The sequence below is a fragment of the Loxodonta africana genome, chromosome 19, assembly GCF_030014295.1.
Source record: "Loxodonta africana isolate mLoxAfr1 chromosome 19, mLoxAfr1.hap2, whole genome shotgun sequence".
Classification (NCBI taxonomy): Eukaryota; Metazoa; Chordata; class Mammalia; order Proboscidea; family Elephantidae; genus Loxodonta; species Loxodonta africana.
This window is the reverse complement of record NC_087360.1, coordinates 77,147,698-77,174,051: the sequence shown is the minus strand read 5'-3', so window position 1 is coordinate 77,174,051 and position 26,354 is coordinate 77,147,698. Positions and strand designations below refer to the sequence as shown.

Genomic DNA, 26,354 nt, shown 5'->3' with positions numbered 1-26,354 from the left:
GCCCTGTAAGCCAGCAGCCTGTCGTCGGACCTGCCGACTGTGGAATTCGCCAGCTTCCACAGCCCTGTAAGCCAGCAGCTTGTCATCTCACCTGGCGAGTGTGGAATTCGCCAGCTTCCACAGCCCTGTAAGCCAGCAGCCTGTCATCTGACCTGCCAATTCTGCGTTCATCAGCTTCTGCAACCATGTGAGTCAAGAGAAGACTCCAGCCAACACCTGACCCACAGACTTTGGGACTTGCCAGCCTCCACAGCTGTGTGAGCCTTTTCCTCTAGATAAATTAATCGGTAGGTGGGTGGGTAGGTGGGTAGGTAGGTAGTCAGACACTTCACTAGTTTTACTTCTCTAGAGAACCCAGCCTAAGACAAGCTCCATCATAATTTTTAGAGGCCAACAAATGTGGAGATCCATTTCTTTTAAGGAAAAGGTTGGAAACAAAACTAGAAAAAGAACAGCCCATACCTTTCTTTATTGTCCCTTTCCTCACTCACCTATTAATTTACAGGGTTTTTTAAGTGCATGTTACATTAAGAGCTTGATTTTTAATTTCCTGAGTATACTATACCCCAGGGAAACTTCTGGCACTATTTTATGCCACTGGAATACTGCTCTTAAATATTACTGAGAATTACTTTCTATAATGGACAATAAAAACTAAGCCTCCTTTCCACTCAGCCTTTTGTTTCAGTACTGCCTATGTGTTTCATAAAGAATAAGTTTTATTTTCAAAGTGCATAGCCAGGACTTAGAAATGAAAACCTGCAGGCGTTTATTTTTCTTGCAATGTTTTTCAAATCTAATGAGACTTTGTGATCCAGTTCTGAGGCTGCTCCTAGAGAAGGAGGGTGCAGCACCGCTTGTCGGGGTTTACTTTTCCATCATGCAGTTTCCTAATTCCGGTCCTTAGATACTAAATGGAATTGTAAGGAAGAGAAAATAAAGAAAACATCAAAGCACCACTCTATTTATTTAGCAGGGTGGAAACTTTTAAAAGGGAAACCAGCAAAACGCAAATGAACTCTAAGATGAGAAAACAAGTCACGAGTTCTAACTTCAGTGCACGAACTGCTGGCAGACAAAATGAAGCTGCAGAGCTACAGTCCGTCTCCAAGTAAAAAGCAGACAATGCTCTAAGCTTCTGATCTCTTATGTATTCCTTCTCTGTATTAGCCCTTCTGCTGTGTCACTAAAGAAAAAAAAAAACTCGTCTCCATCGATTCTGACTCGTAGCAACCCTGTAGGACAGCGCAGAACTGCCCCATAGGGTTTCCAAGGAGCGCGTGGTGTCACTAAATACTATTCCCTATTTTGTTATCCTACTCTTAAATTTATTCCCCAAAAGGACTTTTTTACTGATCCCAGAAAAATATCCAAGATATACTTAGGTTCAGGGAAACTTCTTAAAGTTGAGATAATTAAGGACACCACCTGCATCCATTGCTTCTGAGACAGCCCCTCACACGTAAAAGGGCTCTCCGGAGTGTGCTAACTCGATTGGAAATGATCAGTCTACCTTACACCAACCGAGGCTGTTCTTCAGCTCCTCAGCCCCATAAATCCTAGATCTCCTTTAAATAATGCACAGCAGCAGAACTGTTTGGCAGTATCCCCTCCTATTGTCCTTTTAGGGAAGTACCTTCCCCAGCTGCCAACAGAAACAGAAACTTCCTGCTTGGGTCCTTGCTGTTCGTTTTCAGCCCAGAAGGTCTCTCGAGAAGGCTTCTCTACGTCCCATCACTGCCTCTTCAGCCTCGTCCCCCTCTCCTGTTACCCACTTGTCTTCACCCTTGTTCCCTTACCACTTCAGCCTCAGCTGCACCCTGCGGGCTGCTCCCACAACAACAGAGCAATGGGCAGAGACGCAGGCATTTAACAGAAAGCCAAGCAAAAATGACCAGGAGGCAAATTTCCTCTTGACTCTCCCATGAAAATGCCCCTTGATTTTTTTCAAGCAGAATTCAGCTCTTACTCCATTGCGCCCTGAGTTGGAGAATCACATACTAGGGGCTCCGGTGCCAGCTTTGAAACAAAAATTGACTCCATGCTTAGCCAGAAAGCTAGTCTCCAAAAATAAAAATAAATAACAAAGACAATTAATTTAGAAGTCATGCCACAAGACAACTTAAAAAGTGAACTGCTACTTTGCCTCTGGTCCACATAAAGTTGCCTTCTTTGGAGGCTTATGAAAAATACTCATTTCTCTGTTGTTCTCCAAATATACTTACTCTAAAAGAAATACATACCATATAGAGAAAACCATCAAAAATGCAAAACTCTCCCTCTTGGAATTTCTAAATAAGTTACAAATTTAACCACACATGGAATGTTTTTGAAAGATAAAATCCTATAGATTTGCAAAAAAAAAAAAGTTGACATATTCATTTAAAAAACTCAGTAGACAGAGAAGAAATCTAATGGAAAATATAAAATCATCACAAAATACTATAGTGAAACGAAAACACTATATATCAAAACATGGGGGATAGCAAAAACAGAAAATAAAAATTTATAGGCCCAAGTGCTTATAGTTCAAAAGAAAAATCTTCCAAATTAATGAGCTAAGCATCCAACATAAAAAAATGATAATAATTTGGAAAAAAATCAAAGGAAGTAGAAAAAAAGGAAATAAGAATAGAAAATACTGAAGGAGGGAACAAACACAAACATTTCTGAGAGAAACAATTTTTTTGAGAGAATAAACAAAGCCAAAATTTGATTCTTTGAGGAGGATCTATACAGAGACAGATCAAGAGATAAAGAGAAAAGACCTAAATAACAATTTATGGAAATGAAAAACTGAACATAACTACAGATGCTATGGAGATAATAACAATGGATTTCATAAAAATTTTTAGGTAACATTTGAAAAGTTAGATGAAACTATAATTTCTAAAAAAAAAAAAATACGACTTATCAAAACTGATTCAAGAAGAAATTAAACACCTGAATGGACTTACAACCACTCCAGTAAATTAAATCAGTAGTTAAAAACCTTCTCATAAAGAAAATACCAGTTAGCCCAAGACAGGAACCATCCCCAAAGCCAACTCTTCAGACAGGGATTGGACTGGAATATGGGACAGAAAATGATGCTAGTGAAGAACGAGGTTTTTGGATCAAGTAGACACTTGAGACTATGTTGGCATCTCCTGTCTGGAGGGGGGATGAGAGGGCAGAGGGGGTCAGAAGCTGGTGGAATGGACACGAAGAGAGAGAGGTGAAGGAAGGAGTGTGCTGTCTCATTAGGGGGAGAGCAATTAGGAGTATATAGCAAGGTGCATATAAATTTTTGTAGGAAAGACTGACTAGATTCGTAAACTTTCACTTAAAGCGCAATAAAAATTAAAAAAAAGAGAGAAAATACCAGACCCACACAGGTGAGTTCGAGAAAGAAATAATTCCAAACTTGCACAAACCCTTTCTTATAACAGAACAACAAAAAAATATTACTCTCCAGTTCATTTTACAAGGTTAGCATAACCTTGATACCAACACCATACAGATAAAATATAAAAAACATGAAAAGAAAAATTACAGGCCAGTCTCCCTCATGAACATAAATGAAAAACTAAACAAAATATTAGTAAATGAAATCCAGCAAAGTATAAAAAATATAATAAGCCATGACCATTCAGGTTACGTTAGGAATGCAAGTCTGGTTTATTATTTTAAAATTTATTGATTTATGTCCTCATATTAGCATTTTAAAAGAACCAAACCATATGAATACCTGGGTGAGGGAGGGGAGTGTAGGTGGAGCTCCTTAACTAAACTCAACAACCATTCCCGAGTTTTTCTGTTGTTGCTTGTTTGTTTACAAAAAGGGGGCAAGGGCAAACAGCATAATTAATCACAAGAAATTGAAAGCATTTAAAATCAGGAATATGACAAGGATGCCCTCACTCTATGGGCTAAGTTTCATCTGTGCTATAGGGTCGCTATGAGTTGGAATTGACTCGAAGGCAATGGGTCTGGGTCTGGTCTGCCCTAACATCCTCCTGTTCAACATTGTGCTGGAGATTCTAGGTTAGAGAAAATATAAAGTATAAGATTTGAAAACGAAGAAGCAAAGGTGTCATTATTTATAAGTAGTATGACTGTCTACGTAGAAAACATGAAAGAACCTACAGATACATTTGTTGAATTAGTAGAAATTTACCAAGATTACTGGGTACAAAATCAATATACAAAAGTCAATTGCATTTCTATACACCTGCAATAGTTTTTAAATTGTATTTTAAAAAGATATAATTTATAATAGTACTAAAATTTGAAGGATATAGAAATAAACCTACCAAAGATGTGTAACTCTTTATGTGGAAAATTGTAAAACTTTTTGAACGACTTTACTGAAGACCTTAATAATTGGAGAGAATGGCTATGCTCTCAGAAAGAAAGATTCAATATTGTAAAGATACCAGTTCTCCTCTGATATATAATTTTTGCTTAGAATTTGACAAGCTGGTTCTAAAATTTACAGAAAAGCAAATATTCAGGAATAGCCCATACATTCCTGAAAAAGAAAAGCAAGCAACATTCTTTGCCTAGTAGATATTACGACTTATGTTGTTGCTATTAGGTGCTGTCAAGTTGGTTCTGACTCATAGTGACACTAGGTACAACAGAACAAAACATTGCCCAGTCCTGCACTATCCTCACAATCGTTGCTATGTTTGACCCCATTGTTGGAGCCACCACGTCAATCCATCTCATACGGGTCTTCCTCTTTTTCGCTGACCCTCCACTTTACCAACCATGCCATCTTTCTCCAGGGACTGGTCTCTCCTGATGACATATCCAAAGTATGTGAGACAGAGTCTCACCATTCTGGCTTCTAAGGAGCACTCTGGCTGTACTTCTTCCAAGACAGATTTGTTTGTTCTTCTGGCAGTCCATGGTATATTCAATACTCTTCACCAACACCGTAACTCAAAGGCATGAATTCTTTTTCGGACTTCCTTCTTCATTGTCCGGGTCTCCCAGGCATATAAGGCAATTGAAAACACCATGGCGTGGGCCAGGCACACCTTAGCCCTCAAAGTAACACCTTTGTTTTCAACATTTTAAGGAGGTCTTTTGCAGCAGATTTGCCCAATGCGATATGTAGTTTGATTTCTTGGCTGCCGCATCCGTGGGTGTTGATTGTGAATCCAAGTAAAACGAAATCTTTGACTTTAATCTTTTCTTTGTTTATCATGATTTACTTATTGGTCCAGTTGTGAGAATTTTTGTTTTCTTCGTGTCGAGGTGTAATCCACACTGAAGGCTGTAGTCTTTGATCTTCATCAGTAAGTGCTTCAAGTCTTTTTCACTTTCCGCAAGCAAGGTTATGTCACCTGCATATCGCAGGTTGTTAACAGAAGAAATCCCACTGCCATCGAGTTGATTCCAACTCATAGAGACCCTATAGGAGAGAGTAGAACTGCCCCCATAGAGTTTCTAAGGAGCGCCTGGCAGATTCAAACTGCCAACCTCTTGGTTAGCAGCCATAGGACTTAACCACTACACCTCCAGGGTTTCCTAACAGAAGATATAGTGGTTAATAAGTGTTCTGAACTAGTCGTTAAGGAAGAGATAATGTTCATGGGAATCAGATTTGTTAGGTATTGAGGGCCCAGTAGATAGTCATGTCAGTGAATTTATAATGGTACTTGATCTTAGGAGCAGAACTCAGCAGCCCAGGTGCAGGAACGCAGAAGATAACCAAAAAAAAAAAAAAAAAAAACAACCCACGGCCATCAAATCAATTCTGACTCCTAGCGACCCTATAGGACAGAGTAGAACTGCCCCATGGGGTTTCCAAAGAGTGGCTGGTGTATTCAAACTGCCAACCTTTCGGTTAGCAGCGGAAAACTTAACCACTGCGCCACCAGGGCTCCATATGCATATATACATATATGCAAACACACGTGTGTATATACATATACGCACTTACACTTATAAGCACATATACATACACACATATTTAACTGTAAACCCAGGATCAGGAGTTTGCATTTTACTACATGTGAACCTTTTATTGCAGTTGCTGATCTCCTTTGTACTTAGTGCTCACTCGGTACGTTTTATATGCATGTTATTACTATAATGGCTAACGCTGGCTTCTGTTGTCATCACAGGGTGATCATGAATCACACTCCTTTACGTCCTGGGAAACAACTGAGAAACAGATACAGACACCGAAAACCATCAGTATCAGCTTTATTGCTGATGACGTTGGGATGGAGAAACCAGCTTGCACTTGAGGTCAAAACGGGAGATGCCATCTGCTCCTCTGAAATGAATTTGTGCCCTCAGCGCTTGACAAATGCCAACCGCTTTCCGGGGGCACAGCCAGTGTCTAACATGAGTAGGAGTAAACCAAGGGAGGGGAGGTGGCTGGGGAGGCCAGGACCAGTACTACTGGGGCAGGGGTCTCTGTTCCTTGATGGCCTTCTCGCCACATCTCCCAGGGCTCCTCTTTCAGCTGCCTCCTTCAGCGTCTCCACAGCCATCGTGTTTAACACAGGGTCTTCAAGTTTGTTGGAAAGGTGCCAATTCTGGGAAATCTGGTCAAAGGCAGCAACTTCTTCCAGTCTTTCCATCCAGGGCTGCTCCAGTGAGCTTACCACTGCGGGAGGGCAGGCCTGAATGAGAAACACAGAGAGAGTCCAGGCCACACATCCGTAGTGACCCTTGCAACTACTTACCAGTTAGGTAAGTCACTCCTTCCCTAGGGAGACATGGAGGGGTTTGGGGAGAAAAATCGAAGTTTTCTCCCAGAAATGTCTGATGGTAGATCAGGTTTTCTGGGGCCTGGGGCTTATATAATTGAGGGGCGGGGGGGTCCTTTTTAAGGAAAAGAATATCAAATTTCAAATGTAAAATTAGGGAGAAGGCCTTTATAGGGGTCTCTGCAGGTGAATCTCCTGAAAGTTAAGCTTCGGTAGCTTCACAGTAAACCCTCCTCTATTTTTACGTGCTTATCAGCTAGGAGGCTCTTACCTTTGCCATCCAGTCCATTCTGACTCATAGTGACCCTACAGGATGTTGTAAGATACAATAATTGTACTCACAAACAAGCCGACCAGAAGTGCCTTAAGCAACACAGGAGAGGGGTGGCTCATGCAAACGAGGAGGCCAGTTGTTGGGCAGGCTCCAAAGTTGGTCGCTCTAGCATCTTAGCAAAGTCTTCGATGACCCAGTTTCTTTCCGTCTCTCCACTCTACTGTCTGCGGCGTCTATTTCATCCTTAGGCGGCTCCTTCAAGTTTACAGTATGAATGCCAGCAGCCCTGAGGACTACTAGCTTACTCATTTCTGTAAGAAGAGAGAGCCCCCCAGACACCCAGCTAACCCGGAACTGACGCCACTCCCAAAGTCCACCTTTCAGCCAAAGGTTAGCCAGGCCTATAAAACAAAGAGTAACACGCATGAGGAACGTGCTTCTTAGTTCAATCAAGTATACAAGACCAAATTGGCAACACCTGCCCAAAAGCAAAGGCGAGAAGGCAGGAAGGGACCGCAAACCTGGATGAATGGACATGGAGAACCCGGGGTAGAAAGGGAAAGGGGAAGAGTGCTGACACATTGCGGGGATTGCAGCCCATGTCACAAAACATGTTGTGTTTAAACCTGTTGAATGAATTCACACTGTAAACTTTGACCTAAAACATAATTAAAAAAAAAAACACACACACACACACACATACACACACACAAAAAAGAAGAGAGAGCAGTCGCCTCAACAGAGAGCAAAAGTCCTGTTTGGCTCAGGGGTCTGAGTGATTAAGGCCTAAACCAAGCACAGTGGCAAGAGGGGTAGGGTAAGCTTAAATGTCTTAGGCCAATTAGGGCCACCCCAAAGTTAAGGATAAATCTCTCCCAAGTCACCTGGCTGCCAATGGGAGTAGAACTGAGGTATGTGAAATACCTGCAATGTCTCCTATTAAACCAGAGGGCAGAGTCTGGAACGGTAAGCTAAATGTATTGAAAGTTCTCCATATACTCATTTGATTGACCTTCTCCCTCCATCTTCATTGGTCTCAACCACTGACTAAAAGCTCCATGAAGGCAGGAATTACTTGTTCACTGTTTACTTGGCACCCCTGGGTGAATATTTGTGTCCAATATTTGTGGTAAGTGCTCAATATTTATCGGGCAAATAAATGAATTTCCCACAAACTTATGAGAAATCACTGGTTAGAGCACTAAATAAAACCAAACCCACTGTCGTCAAGTCAATTCCGACTCATAGCAACCCTATAGGACAGAGTAGAACTGCCCCACAGGGTTTCCAAGGAGCGCCTGGTGGATTCGAACTTCCGACCTTTGGTTAGCATCATAGCACTTAATTACTACGCTACCAGGGTTTCCAGAGCACTAAATAGGTAGCTATAACAGTTTATGTCAAATGGAACCATACAGAGACACAAAGTCAGAACAAGAAGAAGATTCAGAGATTACTGGACTTGAGCTGAACTGACAGAGAACTTTAGGCTCAGAACCATATGTCTCATCAAGGAAAGCGGAAACAGGACAAAATGATTTTTTAAGAAGTGGCTCTTCAAACGCTAACATATTTGGGGTGTAGGGATCCAACAAGACATCAAAATTGATTGTTTCACAAAGAAACAGAAAGATAAGTGCAAACTGAAGAAAAGGATAATTAAAATAAATATTTTATTTTGACATCATGTTGTTGGTCGCCATCCAGTCCATTCCAACTCATGGCAACCCCATGTGTGCAGAGTAGAATTGCTCCATAGGGTTTTAAGGCTGAGACCTTTCAGAAGGAGATAGCCAGGCCTGTCTTCCAAGGCACCTTTGGGTGGGTTTGAACTGCTGAACTTTCTGGCTAGTAATTGGGCACTTAACCATTTGTGCCCCTCAGAGACTATGGGGGAATAACTAGATTCAATTACCCACAGCTGTAGAGTCGATTCTGACTCATAGCAACCCTACAGGACAGAGCAGAACTGCCCCATAGGGTTTCCAAGGAGCGGCTGGTGGATTCCAACTGCTGACCTTTCGGTTATTAGCCATAGCTCTTAACCACCACGCCACCAGGACTCCAAGATTATGTGACCACTAAATTTTTAGTTTTGTCATTGAATAAAGTATTATACCCCGTATGAAAAAGTAATGATTTAACATATTTTTCTATATAAAAGTAAAACATAAAACAAGTAGTCTTTCTTAGTGTGATAAAGCTGCGGGGGGGAACCATCATGTCATAATTTTACGTTGACTCCTGATTGCTTACTCCCCCCGCCCCCCGGATTTCTTCCTGAAAAGATGGACAAAAATCTAAATTTTGAAACTCGGGTAATACACTAAGTATACTAAGTACTTTTTTAAAAAAGTGACCCGTTGGTAAGTACTTCGCTCAAATGTTTCTTTTTCAAACGGAAACATTATCTCCGTATTTCTTATCTTCTAGCACACATTTTGTATATTCAGTTTTGTTTCATCACGCCATACCTATTCGGGGTAATGCAGTGCTGTATATGGTTTCATTCAGGGTGGGGTGGTTAGGACGCCATGATTTTACATCAAGCCTCCACCTCAGAGACTTAGGAATGTCTGATAGAGGTTAGAAAAGTCCCACAGCTGGTCGAGCACGTCAGCTATTCTGATAAACAATCTGATTACTTATGCCGAGTCCTGCAGACTAAACAGGTTATCCAAGTCTTAAACTTGATGCTTGTTGTCAAAATAGTATTTGAACCACCCTTCCCACCAACATAATCATTCATTTGTACATTTAAATGCTATTTTTTATGAAGGCCACCCACTTGCCTTGGCTTTCTGTATCTTCCTAGTATTAAAGAACGCAGTCAGTAAAAATAGATAAACACATAAGAAAAACAAATGCATAGGATAGTAGGATACTAGAATTAAATACTGTCTGAAAATAGAACCAAAAGTATATAATAAACCCGCTGCCAAGTCGATTTCAACTCATAGCAAATCCTATAGGACAGCACAGAACTGCCCCACAGGGTTTCCAAGGAGTGGCTGGTGGATTCGAACTGTCGACCTTTTGGGTTACCAGCCGAGCTCTTAACCACTGCAGCATTAGGGCTCCAAGAGTATATAATAGGCCTTCAAAAGTTTTAAGGAAATTATGTCAATTGACAGGTTTTCTGCATAAAGAATCTGATTTTGCTGGATAACCACCAATCTCCTCTCACAGGGAAAAAGCGTGTTTAATGATATGTCTGCAAGTGGTTTCAATAGCATTTCAGGTGAATGAGCTTCAAATCAAACAGCTATTTAAATGCTAAAAGATGTGGAATCCTCTAAATCGATTTTAAGCTGCAAGCTAATTCAATATATTGACCCACAACCCACGCTCCCAAAATAAAACTCCAAATAGAGCCCTACAAAATCTGCCCCCATCCGCCCCACCTCCCAAATCGGCCTGACTTCACCTACTTCTTTTCTCCTTGTTCCTTCCGCTCCAGCCACACTGCCAGCGCGTTTTCACTGTGCACTGGCTGTGCCCTCTGTCTGGGACACTCGCTGTCGACAAGGCTGCCTCCCTGGCCTCTTTCATCTCTGCTTAAGCATCGTCCTCTCAGTAATGCTTATCCTGTCCACCCGGTTTAAGATGGTAACTCTCCTCACTCCCAGCCTCTGGACTCTTGATCCCTCTTGCCCTATTTCTTCATAGCATTTTTCACCTTGCAATAATTTGCTTATGTGTTATGTTTATTGCCTATCACTTATAATGTAAGCCTCATGTCTTTTGAGTTCACTGCTTGTCCCCAGTGTCCAGAGAAACACTTGGCACGTTGTAGGAACACAGTAAATATTTTTTAAATAATTAGTGAACATTTGCTATGATCTATTTGCTTACTATTGATACATGAACCCCAAAGCACTTTAATCATGTGATATATTTCAAAAGTCAAACTTCCTTCCTAAAGACACCCACAAAAAGCAAAACAACCAAACCCATTGCCCTGGAGTCAATTCTGACTCAGTGACCCTGTAGGACAGAGGAGAAGTGGCCCATAGGGTTTCCAAGGAGTGGCTGGTAGATTCCAAGTGTGACCTTTTGGTCGGCAGCCAATCTTTTTTTTTTTTCCCCTTATACTTTAGATAAAGGTTTACAGAACAAACTAGCTTCTCATTAAACAATTAGTACACATATTGTTTTGTGACGTTGGTTGCCAGCCCCATGACATGTCAACACTCTCTCCTTCTCAACCTTAGGTTCCCTATTACCAGCTCCCCCCACCACCCCCCCTTCATCTTTGCCCCAGGGCTGGTATGCCCATTAAGTCTCAGTTTGTTTTATGGGCCTGTCCAATCTTTGGCTGAAGGGAGAACCTCAGGAGTGACTTCATTACGGAACTAAAAGGGTGTCCAGGGGCCACACTCCCTGAGTTTCTCCAGTTTCCATCAGGCCAGTAAGTCTGGTCTTTTTGTGAGTCAGAATTTTGCTCTACATTTTTCTCCAGCTCTGTCCAGGACCTCCATTGTGATCCCTGTCAGAGTAGTCCGTGGTGGCAGCCGCGCTCCATCTAGTCGTAGCAGCCAGTCTCTTAACCACTGCAACACCAGGGCTCTTAGACAACCACACTGTCATCTCTAGATTTAAAAAAAAAAATTTAACCTAAAACTAGGAAAAAAAAAGAAAAAAGCCAAATTCTCATTTTTCAACCTCCAATGAAAAGATAGTTTAATTACTCTAAGGAACAACTACAGATGGGTAAAATCTTAATTTCACAAACACAAAGGCACAAATACATGAAGATTCCAGTGACAGCGTTCCCAGTCTTATGGAAGCATGTTTAAAAATACTGGTTCAAGAGGGGAAACCCTGGTGGTATAGCGGTTAAGTGCTATCGCTGCTAACCAAAAGGTCGGCAGTTCAAATCTACCAGGCGCTCCTTGGAAACGACGGGGCAGTTCTACTCTGTCACTATGAGTCCGAATCAACCCGATGGCAGTGGGTTTTTGCCTTGGGTTAGAGACTCAATCAGAAAGTACAAGCCAGAGGGCAGGATTTCCCATTGGACTTTTACATAACTTGGCCGCCTTTTTTTTTTTTTTTAAACCAGGGCAATGGCTTCCAAGATGGGCACCAACGCCAAGGAAGTACTTACACAAATCTGCTGTTTTTCAGAGGCTGACTGCAGACACTGAAAGTCCCCAGGCCCCTCCCAGCTTTGGCTCAGCTCAGCCAACTAGAGGGAGGTGAAAACGCACTGCTGGGGAAAGGCTCAGTCAATCAGATGGGAGGTTGGCAGGTCCTACCTGGTCGTCCCACCTTTGTCTAAGGGCAAGCACTGAAGCCTAAGGTCTGCTGCTTGTCAGCTGTGCCGTGGGTGATAATTCACCAGCCTGGCGGGGCCCAGGGGACTCGATTATCTTCCCCTCCCGGCTGCAGCGCGGACACTTGGGGCCGCTGCTGGCCTCCACGGTCAGGGTCAGCGACCCGACTGGCGGGGGACCAGCTCTGCTCAGCAAGCTGGCCTGGTTTACGTTGCGCCTTGAGGCTCTTTGAGTCCGTTTCGTGGGCGTCTGGCACCGAAGGGCCTCAGCGCAGACCCCTGTCCCCGGACCCTCCGGGGACGCAGCACACACGGTCCCGGGAGGTGCCGGCCGGGAGCGGCGGGGCCAGGCGCAGGGCGCGGGCGGGGCCGTCTCGGGGAGCCGCCCCAGGCCCCCCCTCCGGGGCGGGGCTCCGCTGGGCCCAACCACTGCCGGGTCGGGGGGCGCCGGCGACACCCCGCTTCTGGGACCAGCGCTAACTCCCGCTCTGCGTTCTCCGGCGGTCCGCGAGTCTCCCTCTCCCCCCCGCCCCGCGACACCCAGGGGCGCATCGTCTGCTCCGGCCCCGGCCCTCCGCGCCCCCCTCTCCCGCGCGTGGTGCGTCCCGGCCCGGTCACGCGGCGCGGTGCTGCGGCCCCGGCCTGGGAGGGCATACCTCGCCGCGGCGTTGGAGGCTGCAAGGATGCTGGGTCGTCGTGGTCGCCTCCTCTTCGTCCTCTTGGCCGCGGTCGCCACCTGCGCCAGGGCTCAGCACGCGCCGCCGGTGGGTGAGCTGGAACCGAGCGCGCGGAGAGGGGCGCGCAGCTGCAGATGGGGGTGCAGGAGCGGGGGGGGCGCAGGAGCGGGGCGCGCAGCTGCACATGGGGGCGCAGGTGCGGGGGGCGCAGCTGCAGATGGGGGCGCGGGTGCAGATGGGGGCGCGGGTGCAGATGGGGGCGCGGGTGCGAGGGGCGCAGGTGCAGGGGGGCGGGAAGGGAGGTGGGAAATCCAGGTTGCGAGTTGCATTTTTGTGGGGGTCTGTGGTTTGGTGCGCGGCGATGTGGGCGCAGTGCGGGCTGGTGAACTGCCCGCTTCGGTGATTCGGTACAGGCTGGAGCAAGAACACCCTTTAGGAAATCTTGACCTCTGCAGACTGTCAGGGTGTGATATGCACACCGTCAGTTTGACTGATTGTACTCGTACAACCAGTTTAGGGCTCTCTCGCATCCTGAACTGTTGAGAGAAATAGTTGCAGTCGACCTGCTTGGTGACTTTGGCGTTCTCTGCCTGGCGACAGGTGCTTTCTCCTGAGCAAGTCCTGCTCGGGGTCCTGCCCCGTCACTGCTTCGGTGACAGCCAGGCCCGATGGACCTGCTGCAGCCGTCACGGTCCTGTCACCCCCTGTCCCGTGGTTTTTCCAGCAAGGGAAGTCACAGGACTACAGAGTTCATAACTCCAAGAGCCATTAGGGACTAGCCCGACTCTTTCATGGCACAGAAGAGGAAGTAGACCTAGAGAAAGGAAAATCTCTAGCCAGAGGTCACACTTGTTTACAGAAGTGAACAGAAAGTCATGCTTCCTGACAGCCAAGTCTGGGGCTCTTTCACAATTTTTTCCTTTAAAAGCAATAAGACTGTATTTTTCTATGTCAACAGATAAGATAAATAGGAATCAGGGTGCATCTGACCTGAGGCTAGGTGAGGTGATCCTAAATAACTTAGGTGGGATATTGAGAGGGGGGCTAGATCTGCTTTCTCTCTTTTTATCATTCAGCCATTAAAAATTTATATAATGTTAAGCCAAAAAAGCAGGCTAAAAATACCATGAACAGTGATACCTATAATAGAAAAGACACACAGTATATGAACATGGACAAAGAGTTGGATTGTTTTATGGAAAAATAAAATTAGGTGGAAACCCTGGTGGCGCAGTGGTTAAGAGCTATGGCTGCTAACCAAAATGTCAGCAGTTCCAGCCCACCAGGCGCTCCTTGGAAACGGTATGGGGCAGTTGTACTCTGTCCTGTACGGTCACTATGGTCGGAATCGACTCAGTGGCAACAGGTTTGGTTTTTTTTTTTTTTGGTTCGTTTTTAGAGTTGGGTAGGAAATTAATTTCCTTTAGAGCGGCTAGGATTATAGGAAGTTTTTAAGAATTTAGTATTTTGATACTTTCAGTGCCCCTTAGCCAGAGACCACCAGCAACACACCTATAATTGAATACGTTTATTGCTGTTTGCAGGGAGGGAGAGCACACACCACGGGGATCCACGGGGCTGCTTAGTAAGAGAGTGGCGTTGGCTGGGGGCCATTCAGCCCCCGAGTCATGGTGACCCCATGCACAGTGGAACTAAATGCTGCCTGGTCCTGCACCATCCCCACCGTCTATAGCAGATCGGACTGTTGTCGTCCATAGGATTGTCACTGGCTGATTTCCTGAAGTAGATTGCCAGGTCTTTCTTCCGAGTCTCTCACTGAAACCTGTTCATCATCATCACAACACACAAGCCTCCACTGACACATGGGTGTTGGCAGTGTGTGTGGTGCCTTGGGAAGAGGGTATGAGAAAGAACCTGTTACAGATTTTGACCTTTGGTTGGGTGATTTGGGGGAGGGTCTGAAGAAACAGGGGTTTGCTAAGCACTGGCAGCTGTCAGAAAGTGGGGCAGGTCAATGATTGGGCCCAGAAGCAGCCTTCATTCATTTAGCAAGAGCAGAGGGTGTTTGGTATTTTGTGGGTTGCACAAAGCTCTTGCTTTTGTCTGTGCTTAGTCAGAATCATGAAGTGGCCTTGCTTTGACTCAGAGTAATTTTGCCTGAGGTTGGTCTGCTGTGAGATTAAGTCAAACAGGAGAAGAAGAAGGGTCTGCCGTGGGTGTCACAGTGCTAACACCAAGGTCCTACTGTGCATGTTGGGTCAGTGCTAGATGTCAGGGATGGCTCTCTTTTTTTCTGCTGTCTCAATACTAAATTTTCCCAAGCAATGATATTTTAAAAGCTGTCTTCAGAACAAGAAGAATCAACAATCTAGTGACTCGACTAGAACGGTGCTTGTCAAAATTGGCTCCAGCCACTGGTGTATCAGTTTGGGAAGCTATTTTCAAAGGTCTTCAATGAAAAGGCAGGAGAAAGATGTGGCAGCCTGCTTCCCTAAAGATTTTTACAGCCTCGGAGACCCTATGGGGCAGTTCTACTCTGTCCTATGAGTCGGAATCAACTCAAGGGCAACGGGTTTGGTTTGGTTTTTTGGTCAATGAAAGGAAAACAATAAGGGTATAAGACTTATAATTATTAATTTAGAAGGTTATCTTTTATTCTGATTTTGTGGATGTCCAATTTTTGTTGTTTTAAAAATGTCCTTTCTTTTGTAGAATAGTGGCAAAGGTCAGTGTTATGTGTGTGTGTAGGGGAAGAGGATGTTTCCACATCTCTACCTGGCAGAATAAAAAGTTGAACCCCTCGTGCTGGGCACCAGTTACTTTTTATACTGCTCTGGAAAATCCTGGGACCCATTAGCCAAGAGGACCTTCGGTGACCTCCCAGAAGTCTAGGGACCTCATTCTCAGACAAGAATAAGCAGTTTTTCAGTTTGAGTCCTTATATGATAAGCTCTTTGTAGCAGAAAAGATAATAATGAGGACTGGTTTTAAATTACAAACAAAAGTCGTTTGATTTGGACCATCTGGGGAGGTGTTTAGTTTTACTGTTTTTGCAGCTTTTCACAATGTGACACGTGTGGAGGTCTTACGGAGTCATCCTTTTTTTGAATCTATTAAAAGGCCTGTTTTCTTAAAATCACAAAGGGGTAAGGGTGGTGGTGACGGGTGTTGCCACAAGAAAACGCTGGAGAGGGAGAGAGGACTTCATCACCCAGGACCCTGCACATAGTTAAGGGTTTTAGAATTTACCCGAAGGGCAATGAGAACCCACTGGATGGTTTCAAACAAGCAATGACCAGAGAAAAAAAAAATTTTTTTTAAACTTTAAATTGATCAGTTTGGATTGGAGGGGAGCAAGGGTAGCCTTGAGACTAGTCCAGTGTGATCTGCATGAGGTTGGTATCAGTGCAAGGGGAGAGAGTGGCTGGTTCTAGAGATACTTTCAAAGGTAGAAAAGCAGAGCTGGGAGGGATGGGGCTGGGAGGGTGAGGTGGCAACATAGCACACATTTCTGACTTGCTCAGCTGAGTGGATGGTGGCATTGCTGTTAGGGAACATGGGGAGGGAGAAGTTTGGGGACTGAAGAATGAAGATTACTTTCATTTTAGTTATATTGAATTGCAGGTGGCTGGGAGGTAGCCACCAAGTTGTTGCGACTGGAGTGTAGAAGGAAGCATTAGGAGTCATGGCTGCACTCTAGTCAGTTCTGATTCGTGGCAACCCCGTGTGTGTCACAGTGTGCTCCTTAGGGTTTTCAGTGGCTCATTTTTGGAAGTAGATTGCCAGGCCTTTCTTCCAAGGTACCTCTGGGTGGACTTGAATTTCTCCCCTTTTGGTTAGCAGCCAATCGTGTTCACGGTCTTCACCACCCAGGGATTCCACTGGAAGTCACAGGCGTAATAATACGATTTGAAGCCAAAGCCATAGTGGATGAGCTCACCTGGAAAGAGGGTATAGAATGAGAAGAAGAGGCCTAGGCAAAGCCCCAGGAACCTGCACCTTTATGTGTCGGGGTAGAGAAGACATTGGCAAAGTTGAAGCAACAGCCAGAGCAGAGGGAAACCAGGAGAATGAGTGTTACCGAGGCTCAGGGAGAGCCTGGAAGGGTTGCCTGTGTTGTATGCTGTTGAGAGGTCAAGGATCCATTGTGATTGTCAACTGGGGCTCATGGTGACCTTGGCCAGAGCAGTTTTGGGGGCAGGAAATAGATTGCCGTAGGTTAAGGGGTGACCAGAAGAAAAGGAAGTAGGGCGAGATGAGCGTTCTCGGTAATAAATCCGAGCAGATTCATAAAATGCGTGAAAATAGAACAAAAGGGCTCAGTAATGAATTCCTGAACTGAACGGTTTTCTGCATCAGCTCCTCGTGTGAGTAATAACTCTGTTGGCACGAGTTACTGAATCAGCGTCAGCAACGATTTTCACTGTCTCCTGGAATCGCATAAGCCCCCTCTGGCCTGGCCAGTTCTATTGTACTGCACCTGGCTATTCCCCAGCATTCCAAAGGAAGAGCACATAGGTATCATCTGTTCATTTATTCAACAAATACCCTGTGCCTGCTACGTACCAGCCCCTGTTAGGATGCTGGAATGTAACAGGGTCCCTGCCCTCCTGGGGGATTTATTAACATTCCTTTTTCCTGGATAAAAGCAGTTAATAAAGTGTCATCCCGTCAAAGCCCAGAAGACAAATGAAAAAATCTGCATGTTCACCTGAACTTGATACATGCATAAGGGGAGTGCCTTTATTCCATAGATGTGTCTCTGCTAATTTGTACATAGAAAACATTTTAGAAAACACATCCTTAGAAAATAGTTGTTGCTGAATGAAAAAATTAAAAACTTTCGTGCTATAAGTACAGTTCAACTTCTTTTCTCATGGATATCAGCAAAGTTCATATATACTTTTTTTAAATTACATTTTATTGACTTTTTTGGAATCTATGACATGAGACAAGCACAGGAGGGCTTTCTGAACTTTTTTGTACATTATTAGAAACTTACGTTTCATTGCGCTCCTCACCAGTTCAGCAGAACTCAGGTATGTCGAGCTGGACTAGCTCTAACATTGCAGTTAGCAGTGGGGCATCGAGTGTCTAGGAAAGCACTCTCGTCATTATGGAGTTGACAGCTGAGAAGGTAGAGAGTCTACTCTCGTTATACAGTACTTTTCTAAAGATATTATATCTAGTCGCTCTGTAATTAGTTTTTCTCAGTGAGTAGGGAGGACATAACAACTGGTTAATTTCAAAGAGGTTTGAGCTCCTATCAAATAACCAGTAATAAGTAGAGAATCCACTGACCTGAAAAGTCTTTTGAAGATTTTTTTCCCTAGCGTTTCAAATATATTAAAACATGAGATTTTTTACCATTTCCTCCAGCCGAAGGGAGCAAAACAGAGAGAGAGAAATTGGTAAGTTTGATTTTTTCCCCTGTGGTGGAATAGCGCAGTATACCCAGCATACTGCATACCATCGATCATCTTTAACTTTCATCTGTTTAAATTTTTACTTACTTAGATAAGGTTGTCTATTATGAAAACCATGTGTGGTTAAATTTGGGGCTATTAAGAGACTTTGAATAACAAAAGAGCTCATTGTAATTTTATCTCGGTCTGTAAATAGATTTTTGAACCTGTCTTTCCCAGGCAGAATTCTCACGTGCAGAATTTTCCCTTGAGACCGAGGAGGTAGCTCTCTTTCCACCCTACCCCCAAAACTTGTTTTTAAAAACTTTTTTGTTTAAAATGGCTTTGATGTTAGTGTCTCCTGAGCAGTTGAAATACCCTGGTCCTCATAGCTTCTGCCTTTCCTATTTTCCATCACATTTACCCTTCTTGCATCCAGATTCTATGCAGATTTCACGTCTATTTATTGCAGCCAGCATCATCATAGTAAATGTCTTAGCAATCTCAGACGCCCGCAGTTATTATCACAATGATAGGTTGAATTCTGTCCTAAGCCTTGGCAGAGCACTTTTGACTTTGCCCACAGTTGTCTAGTAAGCAACGCGTCTAATAATGTGGTTTTCGCATTGACTTTGGAACCTAAGGCACGCAGATATGAGGAGGGACGAGAGTCATTATTTACTACTTTGATTCTAGGGATACTTCGAGGCCCTGAACTAAGTGTTGATCGTTCCCTATTACGAAGTAATTCAAGGCCTTGGTTTTATTGTTACAGGTGCGTGATAGAGCAGGGGAAGCCCTGGACTGGCGCACTGGACACCGCCTCTATACTGATCATTAACAGCCTTCCATCCACAATCAAACCAAAAACCAAACCTGTTGCCGTCAAGTTGATTCTAACTCATAGTGACCCTATAGGACAGGAGTAGAACTGCCCCATAAGGTTTCCAAAGAGCAGCTGGTAGATTCAAACTGCTGACGTTTTGGTTGGCAGCCGAGCTCTTAAACACTGTGCCACCAGGGCTCCCGCATCCACAATAGGACTGTAAAATTTCTTCCAGCGTGAAATCCAATAAGCCCATTGCTGTTGAGTCAAATTCAGTAAAAGTGCATCAAGTTGGATTTTTGTGAATCCGATCACATTTTAAGCTGACCAAAAGGTCTGATATTTAGAAGAATTGTAGGCAAATAAGTTAGTATGAAGGGAGACTTGCATTTCTGAGGTTAACTGCCCTTATGAAATGACCTGTTTAGAAAATTCCTATTGGCAAATTAAGACTTTCTGTAAACTAGGGTGCTGCTTTTTGGGGCATCCATTTTCAGATTTACTAAAAAAGAACTAGTGAACTTTAAAGTATCATGGCTCCCCAATTACAGCAGCTTTTATTAATTTTTAAATAATTTTAGGTCCCAACAGTTAAGGAATATTTTTAAATGATGTCAAAGAATTGGTCTCTGGAAATTCTCCACATAATATAAATAAAACTATGCAGTTTTTAAATTCGTATCAAAGTGTACATGGTTAAGAAATGAAGTAAGATAGACGGGTGTCCCTGGTGGCATCGTGGTTAAAAGGCTGGCAGTTCGAACCCACCAGCCGATCCTTGGAGCCTGTGGGGGCAGCTCTGTTCTGCCCTGCAAGGTTACTATGAGTTGGAATCAACTCGAAGGCAGTGGGTTTGGGTTTTTGCTGTTGCTGTTATGGTGAAAAGCAACAGTCCCCTGCCCCATTTCTTCGACCCCAGGATCCTTTCCTAGAAGCAACCACTTTTTGACTGTTTCTGCTCTTAGTTGGCCAGGTAGTTCTGTCCTCAGGGGTGAGATTCTGCCAAAACCCACCTGAACTTCCATGGTAGATGTTTGCAGCCCAGCCTGTTTCGGTTGGTGGTTGGTGCCAGGCTGTATTACCTTCATTATCTTTGTGAATTTTTATAACATGTTTGGCTTATATTTGTCTGAATTAATCAACTTTAGGCATTCTCTAATCTCATACTGCAATGATGAATAAAAATTTAGCTTACTTTCATCATTCTACCTTTTTTTTAACAGCTATATTGAGATATAGTTCACGTACTATAGTTTACCTATTAAACATGTACAATTCATGACTTTTATATATATTCAAAGAATTGACCTACCATCACCATAATTGATTTTAGAAGATTTTTGTCACTCCAACAACAAACCCTGCACACTTTGCATCCCCAGATCCCCATCCCCTCCCCCATAGCCCTAAAATAAACAAACAAAAACCCGTTGCTGTCCAGTCCATTCTGATTCACAGCGACCTTATAGGACAGAGTAGAACTGCCCCATACGGTTTCCAAGGAGTGGCTGGTGAATTTGAACTGCCGACCTTTCGGTTAGCAGCTGTAGCTCTTAAGCACTGGGCTATCAGGGTTTCCCTCTGGAGCTCCAGACAACCACTAATCTGCTCTCTGTTCCTGTAGATTTGCCTATTCTGGACATTTCATGTAAAGGAGATCACATAGTATGTGGTCTTTTGTGACTAGCTTCTTTTCCGTAGGATAATGTTTTCACGGTCCATCTATGTCGTCGCACGTATCAGCACTTCGTTCCTTTTGGTTGCTGCTTAGCTTAGTATTCCATTGTTTGGATATACCACATTTTATTGATTCATTCGTCAGGTGGAGGGCATTTGAGTGGTTCCCACTTCTTGGCTATCGTGACTAACGCTCTGTGAACGTTGGCGTCCAGGTTTTTGTGCAGACATACGTTTTCATTTCTCTTGGGTAGAGTACCCCTAAGTGATCACATGGTAACTCTGTGTTTATCTGTTTGAGGAACTGCCAGTTTTCCAAAGCAGCTGCACCAGTATTGTACGAGGGTCCTAATTTCTGCACATCCTAGCCAATATTTGTTACTGTCTGTCTTTTTTATTATATCCTCTTGGGTGCAAAGTGTTATTCTGGTTTTGATGGCTAATGATACTGAGAAGCTTTTCATGTGCCTGTTGGACGTTTATCTTCTTTGGAGAAATGACTATTTAGATCCCTTTTGCCCATTTTTTTAAAAAATTGGGTCATTTATCTTTTTATTATTGAATTCAAAAAGTCCTTTTTACATTCTAGATATAAGTCACTTATCAGATATATGATTTGCAGTTGATAGGAAATGTGAGGGAGTCCTTGAGTGGTGCACAGTTAATACACTGAGCTGCTAACTGAAAGGTTTGAGGTTGGAGTCCATCTAGAGGCACCTAGAAGAAAGGTCTGCCGATCACCTTCTGAAAAAAATCAGCCACTGAAAACCCTCTGGAGTGTGGCTCTACTCTGACCACATGGGGTTTGTTTCAGGACTCTTCATTTTATTCCATTGATCTATATATGTCTGTCCTTGTGCCAGTACCACACTGCTTGATACTGTAGCTTTGTAGTAAGTCTTGAAATTGGGAATTGTAAGTCCTCCAACTTTGTTCTTCTTTTTCAAGATGGTTTTGGCTCTTCTATGTCCTGGAATTTCCATGTGCATTTTAGGCTCAGCTGGTCTCTTTCCACAAAGAAGCCAGCTGGAATTTTGACAGCAATTGCATTGAATCTGTAGATCAATTTGGGGAGTAAAAATATTAAGTTTTATTGATCCATGAACACAGAGTGCCTTTCCATTTATTTTAATCCGTAATTTCTTTAAACAGTGTTTTGTAGTTTTCATCGTGCAAGTCTTGCACTTTCTTGGTTAGATTTATTCCTAAGTATTTTATTCTTTTTGATGCCGTCATAAATGGAGTGGTTTCCTCCATCTCCTTTTCCAGTTTGCTCATTGCTACTGTATAGAAATACTGTTGATGGGTATCTTTGTCTCCTCTACCTTTCGTTTCTTGCTTCCCTTCTTCAGTTCTACACTGTTACTCTTGCCTAGTCACAGCTGATGACATAATTGTTACAGTAATTGAGGCTTCCATGCTTTGTCTATGTTTCCTTGTAAAGAAAGGAAAACCATAAACAGTGGCTAAAGAAGTGTGACTTGTAAACGCTGGTCTTTACTCCCTGTGCTATGATTACATGTCTTCTAAAGCCAAAGCGCCTCTTGGACTTAAAGAATATTCAGATATAGTCTCAAGTACTTACAGAATTATGCCACATTTTAGTTTGCTTCATGGAGCCCTGGTGGCACGGTAGTTAAGAACTTGACTGCTAACCAAAAGGTCAGCAGATTGAATCCAGCAGCCTCTCCTTGGAAACCTTATGGGGCAGTTCTCCTCTGCCCTGTAGGGTCACTATGAGTGGGAAACGACTTGATGGGAATGGGTTTGGGTTTTTGTTGTTGTTTTCATATTTACGTCACGGTTTTGTGGTACAGGTTTTTTGGGGTTTTTTTTTTGTGGAGTTTCGAATTGATTTTTTTTTTTCTCATGGTTGGGTGGGGGAAATATTTTGCTTACTTGGGACTCCTTGTTAGTGTTCCCTGTCATCAAAACTGATTGAAAATGTTGATATGTTGTTCCTGATCTCTACTGAGATTTTAGGTGTTTCATCTTTGAAAATATCTTTTCGCCTGCATTCTCTGCTAGGCTGAAGAGTGGCCCGCCAAACATGCCCATATTCTAATCCCAGAACTTGTGCATATGCTACCTTTATGGCAAAAGGCACTTTGTAGATGGCATTTAGTTAAGGATTCTAAGATGGGGACATTATTCGGGATTATCCAGGTGAGCCTGATTTAATCTCAGGGGCCTTATGAGAGGTCAGAGAAGAGAGAAGATGCTACACTATTGGCTTTGAAACAGGGCTTTGAACCAATTTGAGCTGGTTCAGTGATGGCGAATGAAGCAAACCAGAACAGACCCAAATTTTTATAATTTGGGTGATCTGGAATGGTAACCAGAATGGGAAATATTGCAGGTCGAAGCCCTAGAATGGGAGACTCGGAAGAGGTGTAGTGAGCCCTTCCTGATGCAGGAGATTGGATTATTGGCAGGACTGTGGAGAGTGACACACATGCAAAGCATCGTGGCTGGCAGCCGTCTTTGAGCAGGGCACTGCTGTTTCGGACTCTACTCAAAATCCTACAGGCTAGATATTTGGTTGCTGTGCAACGTGTATGCTGCCCTTGTTTTCTAAGAGGGAGATTAAGTTTCTAGTAGGGCTTCAACCTGTCGTTTTTCACATCTGTTTACAGGACCCTCAATTTAACTCTCCTTACATCCTTATTATTCTAATCCCAGAGTAATTGCTGCTCCCAAAACAGAGCTTATACGTAAAACTTACACTGTGGTAAAGTCGTTTTGATGACAATGTTTGAATCAGAAGTAATGTCAAGTTACTTCATATACTTGCCATGTTATTAAAAGTTAAAGCAAAATGTGAAATCCATCCTCACACAAATTAGCAACAGATGTATTTTCTAAGCTCAAACTACAGTTCCAGTAGTTTCCTTCCATACCCTACCTCTTGTGCATTTTTACTTTTTTTTAAAAAAAAGTTCTACAGTCCTGAGTCTCCAGTGGAGGAGAGATAGACACAGTTACTATCTTGAACTAGTCATAAAAAAATCATACAGTCTGTGTAACTTTGATGATTTTATGTTAGGAACAAATTCTATTTTGCTACTAAGCTTGAACAATGCTCCCCAAGACAGTCTCATTCATTCATTGTCTTAGGCAATGGCCTGTATGTTGGGGACTGGTCTTTAACTCAAGGAGAACAGAGAGACAGAAATAATTATAATGCAGTGTCGGAAATATGGAGATATATACAAATGCTGTGGGAGTGTAGAGGAGGGCCTGGCTATTTTTATGTAGGAGGAAGGTGAAGACTTCACAAAGAAGACAGTATTTGAACTGGGTCTTAGAAGATAACCAAACGTTTGCCAGGAGACAAAGAGGAACAATGCACGCTATTCCCTGGGTGAGAGAGCTTTAATTTGTGTGGCTATATTATCAGGAGGAGTGGCAGGAGATGAGGCTGGGATGGTAATTTATGAGCAGATTGTGAAGGGGCCTGCTCAGTGTGCCATGAAAATCTGGTTTGGGATGCAAATCCCAGGGCAGATTGCAGTAGACTTGGCTCATAAATTCAAATAACACCACATCCAATAAAGTAATGGGAGCCCTGGTGGTGCGGTGGCCAAGAGCTATGGCTGCTGACTAAAAGGTCAGCAGTTCAAATCCACCAGCTTCTCCTTCGAAACCCTATGGGTAGTTGTGCTCTGTCCTGTAGGGTCACTATGCATCAGAACCAACTCGAGGGCACCTAACAACAACAACATAAAGTAGTGATAAACTTAGAGTGATAAATCAACTCAACATAAATGTTGTCCATCTACTTTCTCACATTTTCTTTTTACTCAATATATTTGCAATATAAGAGCCAAATTATAACACCTGGCACTTGGGGTCGACATGAGTCGGAATCGACTCAACAGCAGTGGGTTCAGTGGGTTTTTGTTTGTTGTTTCATTTTTTGGTACTTGCGCAAATTGAAATGAGACTAAAAATGCAGTTAATGGTTTGGGATTTTTACAAGTTTTTGTGAGAGGAAAAGGCTCTTGTCTTAAGGGGTATCGAAATAGTCTAAAAAGGCAAAATCATATTTGATTTTGTCTTCACAAAGTATAACTTTTTTAATACAGATTATTCAGTTAGCAAACATTTGTTATATACTGAAACTTTTAATTTTCTTTATATTTTAAATAGTGGACAGAAGACTGCAGAAAATCAACCTATCCCCCTTCCGGACCAACGTGAGTAAACATCAGATGTTCAGAACTCACTTTGACCTTTGTGGAGATTTTTCCCTATCTAATGATCTCTTTCATAAAAATAATGGTATGAATAAAAACTTAAATCATGTCTTCTATCCCGAGACAAAATATTTGTTTCCTCAGGCTTGTGTATTATGCCTTTGGTGAAGACCCTAGACAAATATGAAAATACCCATCATTAAAATGTCCATTGTTACCAAAATCATAGAGAAAGAGGGGGAAGGTTTTTTTCCCCTTGCTCTTCCCTTTGCGCACCGTGATCAATGTAATTGGTGTCACTGAATTTTACATGTAAGAAACATTGAATTGGCAAACGTTGTGTTATATACATTTTATAACAATTTTTTAAAAAATACATGGAAAAAAAAAAAGTGGCCTTCTTGGATGTTGGAGAAGGCAGAGTAGGACGTTAACCAGTAGCATCAGCTGACGTCTTCATTCTTTATAACATTCCGAATTACATCTATTGTGCTATTATCTGAATAATGGATTCTAAATCCCAGATAGAGAGAAACTGAATAATTGAATTCTTTCGGTTTACTGACCTTTATGTACAAAGAGGCTGATATTTGGCAGGAATTAATTTAGAGGTGATCGGCCTCAGCATTATTGCCACCCTCTCTATAATGGCTTGCTCTCTCCCGGTCTTCCACTAGCGCCATCTTGGTCTGGGTTTCAGAGCCTCATTGATTTGGTCTTTTGGCTGGTCTCGCTGCGCCAGCTCGTTGAACATTTAATGAGCACCTTCCATGTTTAAGGTCTTTCCTCTGCTGCCTTTCATGTACGCCTGGTGTGTGTCTGCTGAATCGATTGCTCTGGAAGCCTTCCTTAGACATTTAACTAGCTTTACATTGCTGTGTGTATGTATGTCTGAGTGTGTGACTGTGTGTGTGCATGCATGTACACACACATATATACACATGGGAAGGAGCCCTGGTGGTGCAGTGGTTAAACCCTCGGTTGCTAACCAAATCCACCAGCTGCTCCACCGGAGAAAAATGTGGCATTCTGCTTCCATAAAGATTACAGCCTTGGAAACCGTTTGGGGCAATTCTGTTCTGTCCTATAGGGTCGCTAGGAGTCAGAATCAACTCGATGGCAATGGGTTTTTGTACACACATGTACACATTTATACATACGTGTGTGTATATGTATAATTTATTTTTCACTTGATATTTCTGCTGGATTCCTTTTCTAGCCTTCTTTCCTACACTAAAATCCTAATATCTGCTGCAATCCTCCGAACAACAAATGGACCTTGAGATCTGGTAGAGAAACGTAGTACTCATATCCCTTTGAATGAAAAACAAAACTTCTGTACCT

At 43.1% G+C, this 26,354-nt stretch overlaps 2 protein-coding genes and 1 long non-coding RNA gene across 7 annotated transcripts in view; 2 read left to right on the top strand and 1 right to left on the bottom strand.

Moving 5' to 3' along the window:
- FRG1 (FSHD region gene 1) overlaps positions 1–7,691 on the top strand; it is a 28,145-nt gene extending 20,454 nt beyond the window's left edge. For both annotated transcript variants that reach the window (XM_023551189.2, XM_010592517.3), the window contains exon 9: positions 6,120–7,691. In XM_023551189.2, coding sequence (XP_023406957.2) covers positions 6,120–6,630 — 511 coding nt within the window. In that variant the 3' untranslated portion in view covers positions 6,631–7,691. The remainder of the gene's footprint in view (positions 1–6,119) is intronic.
- Positions 6,512–12,610, bottom strand: LOC111751298 (uncharacterized). Of its 2 annotated transcripts, none has more exons than XR_010318669.1 (3): positions 12,098–12,610; positions 7,056–11,579; positions 6,512–6,626 (listed from the first exon to the last, which is right to left on the bottom strand). It is a non-coding gene; the product is annotated as an uncharacterized LOC111751298 (long non-coding RNA). The 2 variants fall into 2 exon arrangements; XR_010318670.1 differs by having other exon boundaries at positions 12,249–12,610.
- Positions 12,611–12,897: 287 nt separating this feature from the next.
- The window catches only part of ASAH1 (N-acylsphingosine amidohydrolase 1), a 31,534-nt gene continuing 18,077 nt past the window's right edge, over positions 12,898–26,354 (top strand). For 2 of the 3 annotated variants that reach the window (XM_064272905.1, XM_064272904.1), the window contains exons 1-2: positions 12,898–13,029; positions 24,964–25,010. In XM_064272905.1, the coding sequence (XP_064128975.1) occupies positions 12,949–13,029; positions 24,964–25,010 (128 nt within the window). In that variant the 5' untranslated portion in view covers positions 12,898–12,948. Of the gene's footprint in view, positions 13,030–22,712; positions 24,176–24,963; positions 25,011–26,354 lie in introns of those variants that run through there. The other variant, XM_010592516.3, reaches the window with a different exon arrangement.